The sequence below is a fragment of the Diadema antillarum genome, unplaced genomic scaffold (assembly GCF_040938485.1).
Source record: "Diadema antillarum isolate AM-2024a unplaced genomic scaffold, OU_Dant_1.0 seq00001548_RagTag, whole genome shotgun sequence".
Lineage (NCBI taxonomy): Eukaryota > Metazoa > Echinodermata > Echinoidea > Diadematoida > Diadematidae > Diadema > Diadema antillarum.
In genome coordinates this window covers 586,154-600,931 of record NW_027272277.1, presented here as the reverse complement: position 1 = coordinate 600,931, position 14,778 = coordinate 586,154, and the positions used below count along the sequence as shown (strand labels likewise).

The following is a 14,778-nucleotide window of genomic DNA, read 5'->3' as shown; positions in this document are numbered from 1 at the left end:
GAGGGTACAAGAAAGTGGTAACTATGAGATTTTGAGGAATCCAAACCAGGTATATAGTGGTTTGATTGATTGTGAGGTTGTTGTTGTTGTTGTTGTTGTTGTTGTTTCGTTGTTGTTGTTGTTGTTGTTGTTGTTTTTTGGTTTTTTTTTGGGGGGGGGGGGTTCTGTCGAGGATAAGTGTAAATAAAGTGATAGTAGTATAAATCTGATAATTTTTTAGAAAACTTTTGAATAATTCACTGCCAAATTCTAACAATGGCCAAAGGACTTTTTTTTCTACGGGGAAATATCAATGTACAGTCAATTATTGCCCAATTTAATTTGTGATGCATTAACCAAGAACTTTTCAAACGTTACCTGGTTGTCTAGACACAGTGAAGTACAACACGTAAAATCATTTTGTTGTTGTTGTGTTGCTTTTATGGGGAGGGGGTCATGCTTCTTTTATGTTTATTCTCTTCTTCTTCTTTTCACTTTTTCATTTATGATTGATTATTGTAGACTCTCATTGTATCAGTCCTGTAAATAATTTTTCATTTGGGATTTTTTTTCACGTTTTGTGTGTTCAATGTATTATTATTATTATTATTTGCATTGTAAATGTGGGACCCTGTGGAAGAACCGTCGTATCTGGCTGAACGCGCAATTCCCCGTTTCTTCACACCGTATTATATGTATATATATATATTTTTAAAGTGTGTATTGTATCTGAAGACGGAAATAAAAACAGCAACAACAGCATAAAGAGCTGAAATATCAGGATTTTAATGGCGTTTGCTTTAATGTTTAGTTAATGTCACACACTGAATTTTCTCTTGTTCTCTTCAGGTGATGGATCTAGTGATCCAGGATACTTCTCAGGTGGAAAATCAGTTAAAAGCGAAAAAATAACCGGCAGCTTGGAAAAATCTCAGGAAAAGTCCTTCAGTGGTATGTAGGCAGAGAGAAAAGAATGTCTTTTTATAATGTCTAAACGATGTCTGACACAAATGAAGTCATTCTGACTTGATGTAAAACGACTCATGTTGTGGTTATCGATAATTGTAAATCTTTTACGAAAATATTATGGTGATATATGCATTGCTTGACATCACAACTGGACAACTGATATTACATTATAAATTCGCTAATTGCTTTTGATACTATCATTAAACAGTACCGTTCTAAGTATTGTTGTCAAACAGGATCTTCCGCTGCCTAGAGCTTTACTATTTTGCTTTAATAACCTGATAAAAACTCTTTACACTGACTTCTTTTGATTCTGGAGCATCTTCCGTTGGCTCCAGCATCGGCAATCCCAAAAAGCTCGGAAGTGCTGATGATATCAAGCAGTCTTCAAGTACCAGTATTTCAACAGGGTCGTCCTATTCAACTGGCAGTTCCGGAGAAGTACTCTCCGTAGAAGGTTAGTGATGAAGCGAAAAAAAAAGAGAAGGGGGAAATGTGATACTATGATTATAAAACACATGTTAATGATCATTATCGTATTAACAACACATGTCACCACAGATACCTAGTCCAGTACATTATTACTCATGCTAAAACAGAAATCATGCATTACATAAATGCACACACACACACACACACACACACAATAAATATATAAGTATAATTATATACATATATCTATCTATATAGATAGATATATATATATATATAGGGCCCCCTATATATATGCATTTCTTATATTGTATATTTTGTAATTTATCTACTAAAAAATGTATCAGGAGCATACACCTCTTTCATGTCTTTACATGAGAATCAGAACTTCATACATGTACAAGAATATGCACAATGTAAACTAATAATATGGCTGCGCCTCGTTTAATTGGTCATTAACATTTCACCGAATGAAATATTCTGCCTGTTGCACGAAATGAAAAACCTGTATTATTTATCGTATTAAATCATGACACGTAAAAATAGCTCCTCGTCGTTTGATGTTTGATGAATATAGAAACGAGAGAAATGTGAGATCGTGGGATTGCTGAGGGGTAGACGCTAGCGCGCAGGCTGTCCCGTCAATATAAATGCTTGATCGCATGCACGCTGCAAACCCAAGCGTTTAACGTAGTCGTGTGCCGGCTCTCGGCGTGCGTGCAATGGAGCAAATCGCATAGATCCAAGATTGCACGGTAAGGGGAGACACGCTTTCGCGAATAATGACTTAATAGTTAAGTGGGACAATTGATCAATGTCAAATAAACAGTCAAATGACAAGGATCTATTGAGGTCTTATATATAATGTGTATAGAATAGCTTAAATCCTATAAAATACGTATACGTATATTATATTCGTTTGACAGGCGAAAAGACCTCAGAGAAGACCTCTAACCAATCAAGTCAAGATCCTAACGAGACAGCAGCAGACAAATCACCACAGAAGCGTAGTTCGTCTGACGATCGTACTCAAGAGAAGAATAAAAATGACCAGCAGAGTGTGAACCCGTCTCAGGGTGTCGAGAACGTCAACCCTACTTCACCCTCCGCGACCAAAGACGGCAACGAATCGCCGAAATCGCCAACGAAAAATGTCGATCAAAATGAACCCGCAGAGTCGCCGTCCAAGGAGTCTAACCTCCATGGGCAGACATCACAGTTTACTTGCTCTCGGACCATCGATCACTTGGGAGGGAACATTAAGCTTGAAGGCTTGGACATCGTTCTGAATATTCCCGCAGGAGCTCTTCCACCTGGGAAACCAAAACAAATTACGGTGTCCTTGGTCCCAGGGGAACATGGCATTCAGCAGGCAGGGGACGATGAACTTGACGCGGGACCGCTCGTGGAGTGTCTACCGTCAGGTCTGGAGTTTCAGAAGCAGGTGACGCTGACTATCCCACACTGCGCTATTATCAGCGACATCGAGAACGCGCAAGGTCATCTCTACTATTGTGATGATGATACGTCAATAGGTAATTGTGTCTGTTGCTAAATTCAGAATTAACAAACATCATAAACCCATCACCAGCTAACCCACTAAGTCGCTTGGGATGAATTGTCTGTAGCCTGAAACTACGCAATACACTTGTGCGCGGCTCATTCTGGATTGGTGTCCGTCTATCATATTTCTGTGAACAAATTTGATATTGTTACATCCCCGTTAAAGGAGCATCCCAGACGATTTTCATAATTTCACATCATGTACATAAATTGACAAGTCCACGTATAGATTTATTTTGTGGAATGTATTGTGATCCTTGAGCAGAGGAACCAATACTCTAACAATCTTAAACAAATTACACTGAACAGTGTTGATGACATATACATATATTTAAAAAAAAAGGAGCAGCGTAATGCCATTACAATACTACTTGCTTAACAAGTTCACCTCTGTAGAATCTATGTATGCTTTTATCCAAGTATTCTTATGGTGAGGCTGCCATGTTATCATCCTTGTTCATTGCAATTTGTTATAAATTGGAAAACATTCTTATCTCTCATCCCAAATACTATAAATTCTGAAACGTGTTTTTTTCTTTCTCCCATTACCCACCTCGAGTTGTTAAACCATTGCATAATCATGAATGAAAATTTTATACACAAGTCACATGATTACGAGCAAAGATCTGGGTCCGTTTCATAAAACTTGTGAGTAGCAACTGCCATATTTGTATGACAAACTTGTTCTTTGCAATGGTTTCAGTTTCTCATGGCAACTATTGTAACAAAGCTTTATGAAACGGGACCCGGGTGCCGACCCCGACAGTAAAACCGCAAATTCTGATGTAATTTGATTGGAGAATACGTGTCACTCTGTCACAAACAGGTTGCCAACCGTTTGCAAGCTACTTGTCTTCCAGTAACCAAGTACTTTGTGATCTTTGTTCGATCAAATCTGATGACGAATTTAAAATGGTTTAGTAATTATTTTTCTCAATGTCTCACTTTCTGAATGACATCTAGAAGCATTATTTTGGTCGCCGAGTTGGTGTTCAGTAACCGTCGCAAGATTCCAGTAATACAAATGTAGATTACATACGAGCAGGACCATTCAGAAATATGATTTTTTTCGGCACTTTGATAATGATAATACTAAACAGTGCTAAACAGTTGAAGTTCGTTCTTTCGCACCTAAAACACAACCCCGGGTCTAAGAGTTTATGTTAGAAATGAGGAAGGAGTTGAAGCTACAATATGAATTCTTCCTTCCCATGAAATCTCCCTAACTTGTGGGTTTCAAATTCTGCTTTGGTATTTGGGGGTATAGAAACTCTATTGCATGCTCTCTTTGCAGTGATCGAGATGTCTGCATGGGGAACCATTTTTTTTTTTTTTTTTGGTGTGTGTGTGGGAGGGGGTGGTGGAGGGGGTGGGTGCGACAGCCTTTAACACTAAAAAAGAAACATAATTGCATCAGTTGTAGTTTTAGTGAAAGTTCTCTTTATCAAAATGGAAGGTGTAAATAAACGCGCTCTCCTATCTTTGGTTTTAGAATTTTCCAAAATGCCCTGTGCTGCCGATGGATCGCCAACATGCGTCGTACGCGACAACGTCTTTGTTCTGCATCTTGATCACTTTACACTGTACAAAGTCACCGTGACCGGCGAAGGCGTGGAAGGAAAGGAAATTGGCGTGACGTCATACCTACCAAAGTCAAGACCAACTGCAAACTCCAACGCGATTATAACGTCGTATCTCCATGACAACGCGAAATGGATTGCAATGGTACTTCCAATATCTAACTCGATGCATTGTAAACTGAATCATTGAAGTCCCGCATAAGTTTGTGCATATTTCTTCTGGTGTTTTTTTTTTTCGTTAACATGGGTATTTTTTGTATTTTAATTGATATGTTTGTTAGAATGATTTCTTGTATTTGTATGTGTGGGCAACTATAATTGTAAGAGCAAAGAGGGATGTAACTAATCTCTCTCTCTATCTTTCTCTCCTTCGGAACGTTTATCGCTGGTATGCATACCTAGGCATACATCTGTCTTTTTGACAGGTGTAGAGTAATATTTGACATATCCTTTGGAGGTATATTTTCCCCAGGCGATATTTTCCTCAGCTTGCAGCGCTGAGGGAAAATACGATGTTGTCTGGTATTTTCCCGAAGCTTTGCAGCGCTAAGGGAAAAATAAAATATTGTTTGGAAGGGAAAGTGTAACTCAAACGGGACTGATCTCGATCCTATAGCTGCATTAGTCAAGTGGTATTAATACATGACCATCACCGACCCGTATTTACGTCGACATATTTTGACAATGATATGGCTTATTACGTTTGTCTAGGAAATAGACGAAGCCATGAGCGAACACGGAAACACAACAGCACATCCAAGGAGGTACTACCAATTGCGAAAGCGATACAATGGCATGAACGTTCACTGGAGTGGAGGAGCTAAAGACAAAGTAAGAGAGATCTAGAAAATGCTTAATGTATTCTCAGTCCCGTATGATAGAAGTTATCGTAATTATTTACAAAGAAACAACGATATTTGACGAATTTTCATTCTCATTCATGCGGGCAATTAATGTGCGCATTTGCTGGTTTTGCAATACTATGTTTGTTTACTAGTATCATGTGAAGTGCTGGGTATGGCGTTGTGACGTGCGCTTGTAATCCAGCTACTTATAGGAAGCACAGGCTGTGATAAGGATCAGTCGGTAGCGCTTCTGCCTTCAGATACAAGGATACCGCGAGTCTCACTGAGCAATGTTGCGTGTACTAGTATACGAATAATTTATGAGTTGTGAGTGCATAGGGCACGAATATCGCACGAGGCGCGAGATAAGCCACTGGTCTATTCAACAAGGCGCGTAGCGCCGCGTTGAATAGACCAGTGGCGAATCTCGCGCCGAGTGCGGTATTACGTGCCCCAATGCACAAACAAAATCATAAATTATTCGTTTTATACAACACCTTGTCCACAATCACAGTACTAAATTAGTGACCGCTAACTCAGGAAGGCCCAAAAATAAATGTAACAATTAGGCCGAGAATTGTAAACCACCCTGTGTACTGCTTTCAAACACTCGTCATGATTCGACCACACAGTCAAACTCCGCAGGGTCTATACCCATTCTACGCTAACGTTAGATCGAGTTAGGCCTGCATGACTGTTAAGCCGATCTGAGATGTTGGTAGATCTAGTAGTAAGTCTAGACTTTCTCTATTTCCGAAAATGATTTTGTATAAAAAACACAGAAAAATAATCAAATTACGGTTTCTCAACTTGAAATGAAGTCTTGATTTTGGGATCACTGTGGTCCACGTAGCAGATCAGAGTCAAAACTAAAAACACAGCAGTAGGTAGGCCGCAATACATGCAACTATTTGTTGTAGGTAAAGTAGCTGCGCGTACGTACACGTTAACGTTGCAGTACTCCGCCGCGCCTGGTCTGTGAGACTTACCGGCAGCGGGTAGCGCAGCGCAGCCGGCCAGCACGTACAATATATGTACATTGTAGTTTGCTGGCGCTTTGCTGCTGTGAGCCACAGAACTCTGTGAGCGGCCATGCATTAGTAGCCCCCCCACGAAGCCGTGCTATAGTACCTTCGACCCGTGCAATAGGCCCATGCCAGGGGCCTATTGTATGGCTGTCACTCTCAATGAGTTTGGTAGGTATTTTCTATTGAATGTCATGTGACATGTTCTTGGCCAATCACAATTCGACATCATTTTGAGGTGTTGTATAATAAACATTCCGTCCCCTGTAGTAGGAGGCAAAAAAACTCTGTCCCACGGATAGGACTATGGAAGTCCCGTGTGTGAGTTACCCAAGACTCACGCACGTAAAAGATCCCACTTTATTCATTCATCGCAAAGAGCATGGTGCCAACCCAGTGAAGTGGTTCCCCTACCCACTGAACCATGAAAACGGGCGAATGTTGCCGACCTCTCGTGGTTCGTCCCACGTGATAATAGCGATAGTCAGCAGACGGCACTTTGTGCAACCAGGCACATTACTGTGCCTATACGCTAGAAGAAATGAAAGACCGTTTCTGTCCACATATAATACTGTAAATTCAATAATACATCTCGATGCTCGACATCTGTCAAAGTTTGCAACTTCTGATATAATTATGAGTCATATTTTAAAGCTGTTGCTTTTACTCGTATTTCCCAGTGAGTTTGTGTAAAGGAAAATAGAAATAAGTAAGTCCAAAAGTAAACGAAACGAAGGCAAAATGTGGAGAAAAAAAACACCACCCGCTTCAACAATGTAATGTTGTAATTTCCAACCACATAAATAAGCTACATAAAAAATATCTGCCAAACTTATACACATTTTGAATAAGGCGTATAAAGTGTTACTTGGAAAAGAACATTTGAAACTAGAAATGTATGATGAATTTAATGTTTTCGTTGCTTTCTTGATTCTTTTCCCGTAGACGATTCCCTACGAGACACTCAGGCGAAGGTCCAGATATCCTTGTGATTTCATCCTGCGTGACATTGATAACCAACAACAGTTTGAAATGACGGCTGGTCAGCAGAGCAGTGAGGAAAAAATTGAAGTTATCATAGATCCTCGTCACGTATGGGTGAGACCATGTCTTGTAAACTTGCTCATTAAATACGTGTAATTTTGGATAACTTTTTCTTTTTTCTTATCTGTGAAACTAAGGCATAACGTTTTATGAAGTAAAATAAATAATTTCCGAAAATTAGCAACGTGAATAATATAAGCATAATCATTTCAAAGCAGACAACTACAGGATAGTGATTCCTTTTTGTAACATAATACTATCTCTCTCTCTCTCTCTCTCTCTTTCTCTGAGCGTGTGTGTCCATGTGTGTCTGTGTGTGTATGATATCGATGGTATCGGCAGTGAATTTCTAATTTATGTATTATGATTACTGTTAAAATTTTGTATAAAAGTTAACGGTGAACACAAAATACACCAAGAACACTATGAATATACTGGCTTGCTCATGAAGTGCGGCCATTGCATTTAACTTTTATAGTGGTAGAAAAAAAAGTTAAATAATGTAGATCAGTATAAGTGCAGGTGCAAACGCCAAGAGTTTCTTTTAACTTTCGTTCTGCTTTGTTATTACAGCGCAACAAGGAGATAAAAGAACGAGGTATGTAATGTAGTGATACTCAATGATTAAAGAACACGAAGTTAACTGCATTTATGAAGTTAAGGATACATGATAAGAAAATTATCACTTTTTAATGAGACGCTATTACACGTTGTATCTATTCTGAAAACATTTACCTATTCCCTTATATAATTTGTAAACATTTGTAATATGAGGTTACTGACTGAATTTCTTGGCATGTTTCGGGAAGAAATTTCATCACAGGTCTGCAAGAATTCGTGTCATTTGAAATTAATCACGTTAATAAGATCTTTATGGGATTGTACGGTTTGGGTTGAGGCCTAACTTCAGATTTCTAACATTTTTTGGTGAGATAATGAGAATCCTCGTATGAAATATGAAAGGACATGTCATTCCATGAAGGAGCCAACATTTATTTGAAGGAAATTAGTTTTGAAATTGGTGAGATATCCAAAGCAGAGCGATTCTTATGAAAGGCGGGATCCACTTGTTATTACTATCGCTTTGTTTTACTTTGTTTTGGGATGTTTCAGCCATTCCAAAACTGATTTTCATGAAATAAACTTTAACTTCCTTTTTGAATGGAATGCTAAAGCACTGTCACTATTTTAAAGTGTTTTCTTGGTATCTCGCAAAAAGTCAAAAGCCCAATTCTCATCTCAACCAACAATACTGTACCATCCCTTTGATCCTTCTAAAGGTACAATGTAGAGTGGAATTCACTCCAAGTAGACAAGCTGGCAGATTTGAAACAAAAAGGAAAATGAAAAGAAAAGCAAGGACAGAATGGCAGAGAAGTATGACGTATTAATTCATTACACCTTTAACATAAATTAGTGTCAGAAGTAATATGTCGAAATTTTAGAGGGGCACCAGAGATGAACATTAATTTTGTAGATTCCTTTTTGCACTGAAAATAACTACGAGATAGTGTTAAAGTATATACCGGGGGCATGGTCATTGGAAATCTGAAGTGATTGGTGGGTATTCAACGAAAACTGGACTGACGCATTTACTCCTCAACCCGCCCCGTCACTTATTTTTGTTATTATTATCATTATTATTATTATCATTATTATTTTTATCACGTCAGACATTTTACTTAATGACACAGCACCTCTTATTATACTTACTGCTCGAGAGAAGTAAATGTACTCGCTTTAATATCAAGAGAAAAAGATAACACTAATTTCGTGTACAGCCATTAGTCGAGTGGTAACATCATCCTTCATCCATAATGCTTATGAGAGAAAGAGCTACCTATTTCAATTAGTGTTCACTGATTTTTTTCCCAACAGTTTTTTTTAAAGTTCTCTGAACCGATTCTTCTCGCACCACTTTTGTTTTCTTTAAGCGGAAAGTAGCATTATGCTTCCAGACATAATCCCTTCATCTGTTAATCATTTGCTGAAGTACAGATATAAAAATTCTCCTAAAATACTACTATATATACATTTGAATATAGCAATATTGTAATAAGCTACCTCGAGACTTCAGGAATGTTTTACATAATGTTGAATAGTTGACTGACCTGTTAACATTTTTTTCTCGTTGCCATAGAGGATACTATTTCATATTCCTAGTGAAGGAAACTCCAAAACCCAACAATTGTACACTTTTTCTCTCATCAGGGTGCGTCGAAGGTCGCCAAGCACCGAGGCTGGAGCGCAGCGGACCGATCGTCTGCCACAGTCTTCGCAGGGAGCTCAACATGCTTTTGGCTCCGCGGGACCATCTGTGTTGTGATTGGCGACAGTTAGCAGAGGCCCTAGAAATGGACAAGAAAACCTCACTTCTCTCAGAGAGCCATGAGCGCGTCGTCGAACTGATAGACGCTGCCGAGAAAGAAGGGAAACTGAAGTCACTGAAGCAATTACAAGAAATTTTGACTTCTATGCAAAGAGAAGACTGTCTTGAGGTATTAGGGGACTACATGAATTGATGTTTTGGGGCATGGGGTATTCAGTCCGTGCATGGCAGACAGCGACTTGAGTCTTGGAATGTCGCAGCTTAATTCACCCTTCGATATCCTCATGGTGTCATAAATGAGCACCGCCATAGACATTAAATGGTACAGTTTCGGTTAATTGAGATGGGACTTTAGGATTGCAACGTGTTTTTTTTTTTTGTGATGATTTTTTTTGAGACTACAAGAAATCTGTTATGAAATATGGAAGAAAATATAACTCTAAACAGAATTGTGGGGGCTCTGTGCATAGTGGATAAGACTCCCGACTCCCGATCGGAGGACCCGAGTTCGAATCCCGCCCAGTGCTTACTGTACGTCCTTGGACAAGATGTTTTTACCAACTACGTCCCTCTCGACCAAGGTGTAAAGATGGGTACCTGGCAACGCTGGGGTTAAAATAATTGCAGGGGCCCTCTGGTAGACCAGCGGCAACACTGGAGAGGCTACCCTTGGTAACAAATAAAGACCCTATCATTATTATAACTTTTGACATAATTTTTATAATCACTATTGTTTTATGAATCTTTACAAGTTTATTTGATTAAAATCGGTTTTGAAATGGATGAGTTTAATCGTAAACATAGCGTTCCTAATTAAAGCTGGGACCCACATTTTATTAGGATTGATTTTTTACTGTTTTTATATCTTTCCCATTTCAAGCCAATTTTCAAACCAAATTTCGCTTCCTCTTAGAATTACATGCTCTATGTATGCTCATAAAGTGGCTTCTGAGTATCTCGCAAAAAGTTAAAAGCTGAATCCTCACCGCAACCAATACTAAACCATCCCTTTAAGGCTAAATCTCGTATACGACCGTCGTTATTATCATATTTCAAATGTCCTGTTTGGGTTTCCGTATTGAAGAGAAGACCGAATACACAATAGTCAACCTGGTTTGCACGCACTCTTGTCTTAAAAAGGTTTGCTATTCGTCAAATTTGTTGTGACGTATTTTAATTGTATAGCGTCTGACTAAAAAATTGCCTACATATCCTACACAATGCAAATAGCTACCATGTTTTGGTCATTTATTCCCGCATTGCGTATCTCACTTTGCTGTGTCTGTTTTCTTCCAGCAAATTTGATAATTTTACTGTATTGTCTTTATCATTATCATAATACATTCATGTAGGAGCGGAAAAAAAATGTATAGAAGGTCCACTTTCATCACCACGTCTACAAAGAACAAACATGGATGGTATACAAAACATAGTTTTGCAGGGCTGCCTCGTCAGATGCTCGCCAGGTGGCCTCAAAGAACAGTCGACGCTCTAGACAGGCTTCGCTTCTTTATAGGCTTATCACTCTAACTATTCATATGTCATACTATAAAATGAAAAATGTTGTCTTCCCCTTATAAACTGCCATATTATTTTCAATACTTGCCGGACATTTATTAACTTCTCAAAGGAATGGTGTCGTTTTGGTCGAGATGGAGCTACAGGTATCCAATTTTTTTTTTTTTTTTTTTTGTGCGTGTGTGTGAGATGATAAGAAAATTATAGCCTACAGTTCTAAAGGAATTCAAAGTTAATGTCATAGATATTGGTTTTGTAGTGGCTGGGATATCAAAAAACAGTGGTCTTACTTTAAGGCGGGACCCAGCTTTTATGGTAATATTGTGTTTTACTTTGTTTTGATGGATGTCTCGTCTATTTACAAACCGATGTTGAAGACAATGCATTAAGCCATATTTTTCTTCATCATATTATTATAATTTGTGCACTGCAGAATATCGAATACCAATCCTCGTAATTCAATGTATATTGTATGTTTCATTCTCCAGTATATTATATTGAGCCTTATTCATTTGTTATACAATATAATATACAGTGTATAGTGACATCCCCAGGCATAATTTGCATGTAACAAACGATTGTAGCTTGTGCCCGTCTTGTATGTCGTTTTGTTTTCGATTTGCCTTTTTTTTTTTGCACATAATTAGTGTGAAGTTTGTTGCGAAAAAAAAAAAAATCCGGAAGCGTTGTGGCATGTGGTTGTTTTCAGCGCATCTGAGTTAAAAAGTTAAAAGATGAATCCCCACCGCAACCAATACTAAACCATCCATTTGAGGCTGAATCTCGTATACGACCGTCGTCATTATCGTATTTCAAATGTCCTATACTTGGGTTTCTGTTATTGACGAGGTGACCGAACGCAGTCGTACTTGATTCGCGAGTATTCTTGTCTTAAGAGGTTTGCTTTTCGTCAAACCTTCCGTGACGTATACATGTATATGTACAGCCTTAAATAAAACGTTTTCTTACATATCCCACAGAAGGCAAATAACTTTGAAGTTTTGGTCATTTTTTTTCCGGATTGTGTATTTCACCTTGCCTTGTTTGTTTTCTTTCAGCAAATCAGATAATGTTCCTGTATTTACTTTATCATGATCATTATTATACATTTGTAGGTGCGAAAATGTATAGACCTACTTCGATCACAACGTCTACAAAGAACATCATACATGTATGGCATGCACAGCACATAGTTTAACAAGACTGCCTCTTCAGATGCTGACCAGGTGGCCTCGAAGGAATTAAAGACAGAATAGATGATGCTCTAGCCTGGCTCAGCATCCTAGACTTATCACTCAAACTATTTACATGTCATACGATAAGAAGAAGAACAATATATTTCCTTATAAACTGCCATATAAGAAATGCTCGATGCTGGCAGAACATATAATTATTCCCTTCTTATTCAAAAGGGATAGTATCGTTTTGGTCGAGATGGTCGAGATGATCGAAAGTGAGAGAGAAAGAAATAATGAGATGTTCCTTATGAAATATAGGTTTTCCCATTCATTTCCACTTTTTTCAATCAATTTCACAAATTTTTACTTACATTTCGTCGCAGGATGTCGGGAATAAGCCAATCTTACTTTCAAATTCGTCTTTCGTGGTTCATTTCCAAATAAAGTCCATTCAATTTAGTCTTGGCGTACATTTTCGTCATTTACAGTTCAAATTCGTCAGTCTCACTCGCAGCACTCAAAACAGCATGATCGATTTCGTCTTTTGTCAATCATTTTCGTTAAATTTTCATTCATATTCGTCTCATATCTCTATCCGGTGTTATTTTCCAGTCATTCATGTATTTTTTTTTCTGTAACTGTTCACATTTAACATTCAGGAGTCAACATGCACGTGTAAGTGTTCCCCCCTCACACACACACATACACAAACACAGAACCACAGATACAGACACACACACAAGCAATCCGCAAGCAAATTCAGAGTTAATTTCATAAATACTGGTTTTGTAATAGTTGGGATATCAAAAAGCGATGGTCCTTATATAACATGGGACCCAGCTTTTATGGGACTGTTTCGTTTTACTTCGTTTTGACGGATGTTTCAGTCATTAAAACACCGAAATTCATCAAATAAACTTTAAAAAGGATGGCTAGTAAGTGATCACTGGAAATCAGTGGGAATGCTGGGGGATGATAGTTCCAATCTTTGTGGTATTCATTGAGTACATTATATATCTATTGTTGCGTGAACATTATTTGCTTCAGAATGGTCTCATATTCAAGTAATAAGCAGTTTAGTGGTTCCAGGTAGCATAGCATGCCTGAACAATGTCGGGGTGATCGTTAGCAGCCACTGATCAGTTACTCGCCATCCCCTTTTAAATTCCTTTCAGAATTTTATGCACTGTAATATACCTGATTTGTAATTATCTTGGAAAAAGTTATCATCTAAATCCCCATCTCAACCAAAACTATACCATACCTTTAAACTCTTCCATTTCCTGCTAATGGGAACTTGTAGGTATTCACTTTGTCTCTATAGTTTAGGTGATGTGTATCTGCACAAGCACTGAGAGGAGTGACGAAAAAATCATAGCAGAGATTCACATAAAAACAATGAATGCCGGCAGACCCACAATGTTGTTCATCATGAGATAATTTGTACACTATAGTGAATATCCAACGGTAATCCTCATACTGTGATGTATGTTTTATTCTCCATTATATCACGTGGATCCTATTGCCTGGGTAATTAATGTTTGCGCCTTATTTGTTTACTGACATGCTTTTATTTATGGAGTCAATGTAGATTTTTCTTTTCACATTATATTGTGCAATATCTTTCGAAGGCCTCCTGTGGTATTGTTTATCACCACTGTTAACGTAGAGGGAGATAGAGGGGTCTCTATGGAAACTGTTAATGTGCAAAAATTATAATAGGGTTAAGTGATTTATCATACAAGAGTACCACCTTTCTTATCCCGAAGCATTAAAAGGGCTACGGAATATAAAAGAGTAAAACATTCGGCACATGATATTGAGGCTGGTAAACTGAACAATTATGAATTGATGCAAGTCATAAGCTTGCATGGTTTTGTTGGTATGATTACTTATTATTTTGTTGAATTTTTTTCTGTAAATGTCCATGAGAAAATGACATTTCACTTTTGGTGACTTTAAAAATATTATTTGCTTAATCGTGCACCCTATCATGATTCAATGTAACCATTTTAACACACGATATGCGGCGTACGATATAGCATACGGTATATACATGTATACACACTATATAAACGGCCACTCAAAGGTATCTACTTTTGTATAGCATTAATAGAAATATTCAACAATGTTTGAGTATGTGTTGTTTGTACAATGTATTTCCAATGCTGCCTTTTCCCGATAGTACTGGTAGCACTTAGTGTGATGTACATAGGTAATTCAAATATGAGAAACTAGGAAATTGTTTTTATAAGGACATTTCTACAGTAAATGTAAATACGTATAGCGCGAACTAATGACTCTTGTATAGATCTT

At 38.0% G+C, this 14,778-nt stretch overlaps 1 protein-coding gene across 2 annotated transcripts in view; it reads left to right on the top strand.

The window, feature by feature from the left end:
- Positions 1-14,388, top strand: part of LOC139710621 (uncharacterized) — a 48,962-nt gene extending 34,574 nt beyond the window's left edge. Inside the window, exons 23-30 of one of the 2 annotated variants that reach the window (XM_071622545.1) lie at positions 829-930; positions 1,268-1,405; positions 2,307-2,915; positions 4,436-4,668; positions 5,235-5,354; positions 7,339-7,491; positions 8,011-8,035; positions 9,649-14,388. In XM_071622545.1, the coding sequence (XP_071478646.1) occupies positions 829-930; positions 1,268-1,405; positions 2,307-2,915; positions 4,436-4,668; positions 5,235-5,354; positions 7,339-7,491; positions 8,011-8,035; positions 9,649-9,959 (1,691 nt within the window). In that variant the 3' untranslated portion in view covers positions 9,960-14,388. Of the gene's footprint in view, positions 1-828; positions 931-1,267; positions 1,406-2,306; positions 2,916-4,435; positions 4,669-5,234; positions 5,355-7,338; positions 7,492-8,010; positions 8,036-8,717; positions 8,969-9,648 lie in introns of those variants that run through there. The other variant, XM_071622546.1, reaches the window with a different exon arrangement.
- The last annotated feature ends 390 nt before the right edge of the window (positions 14,389-14,778 follow it).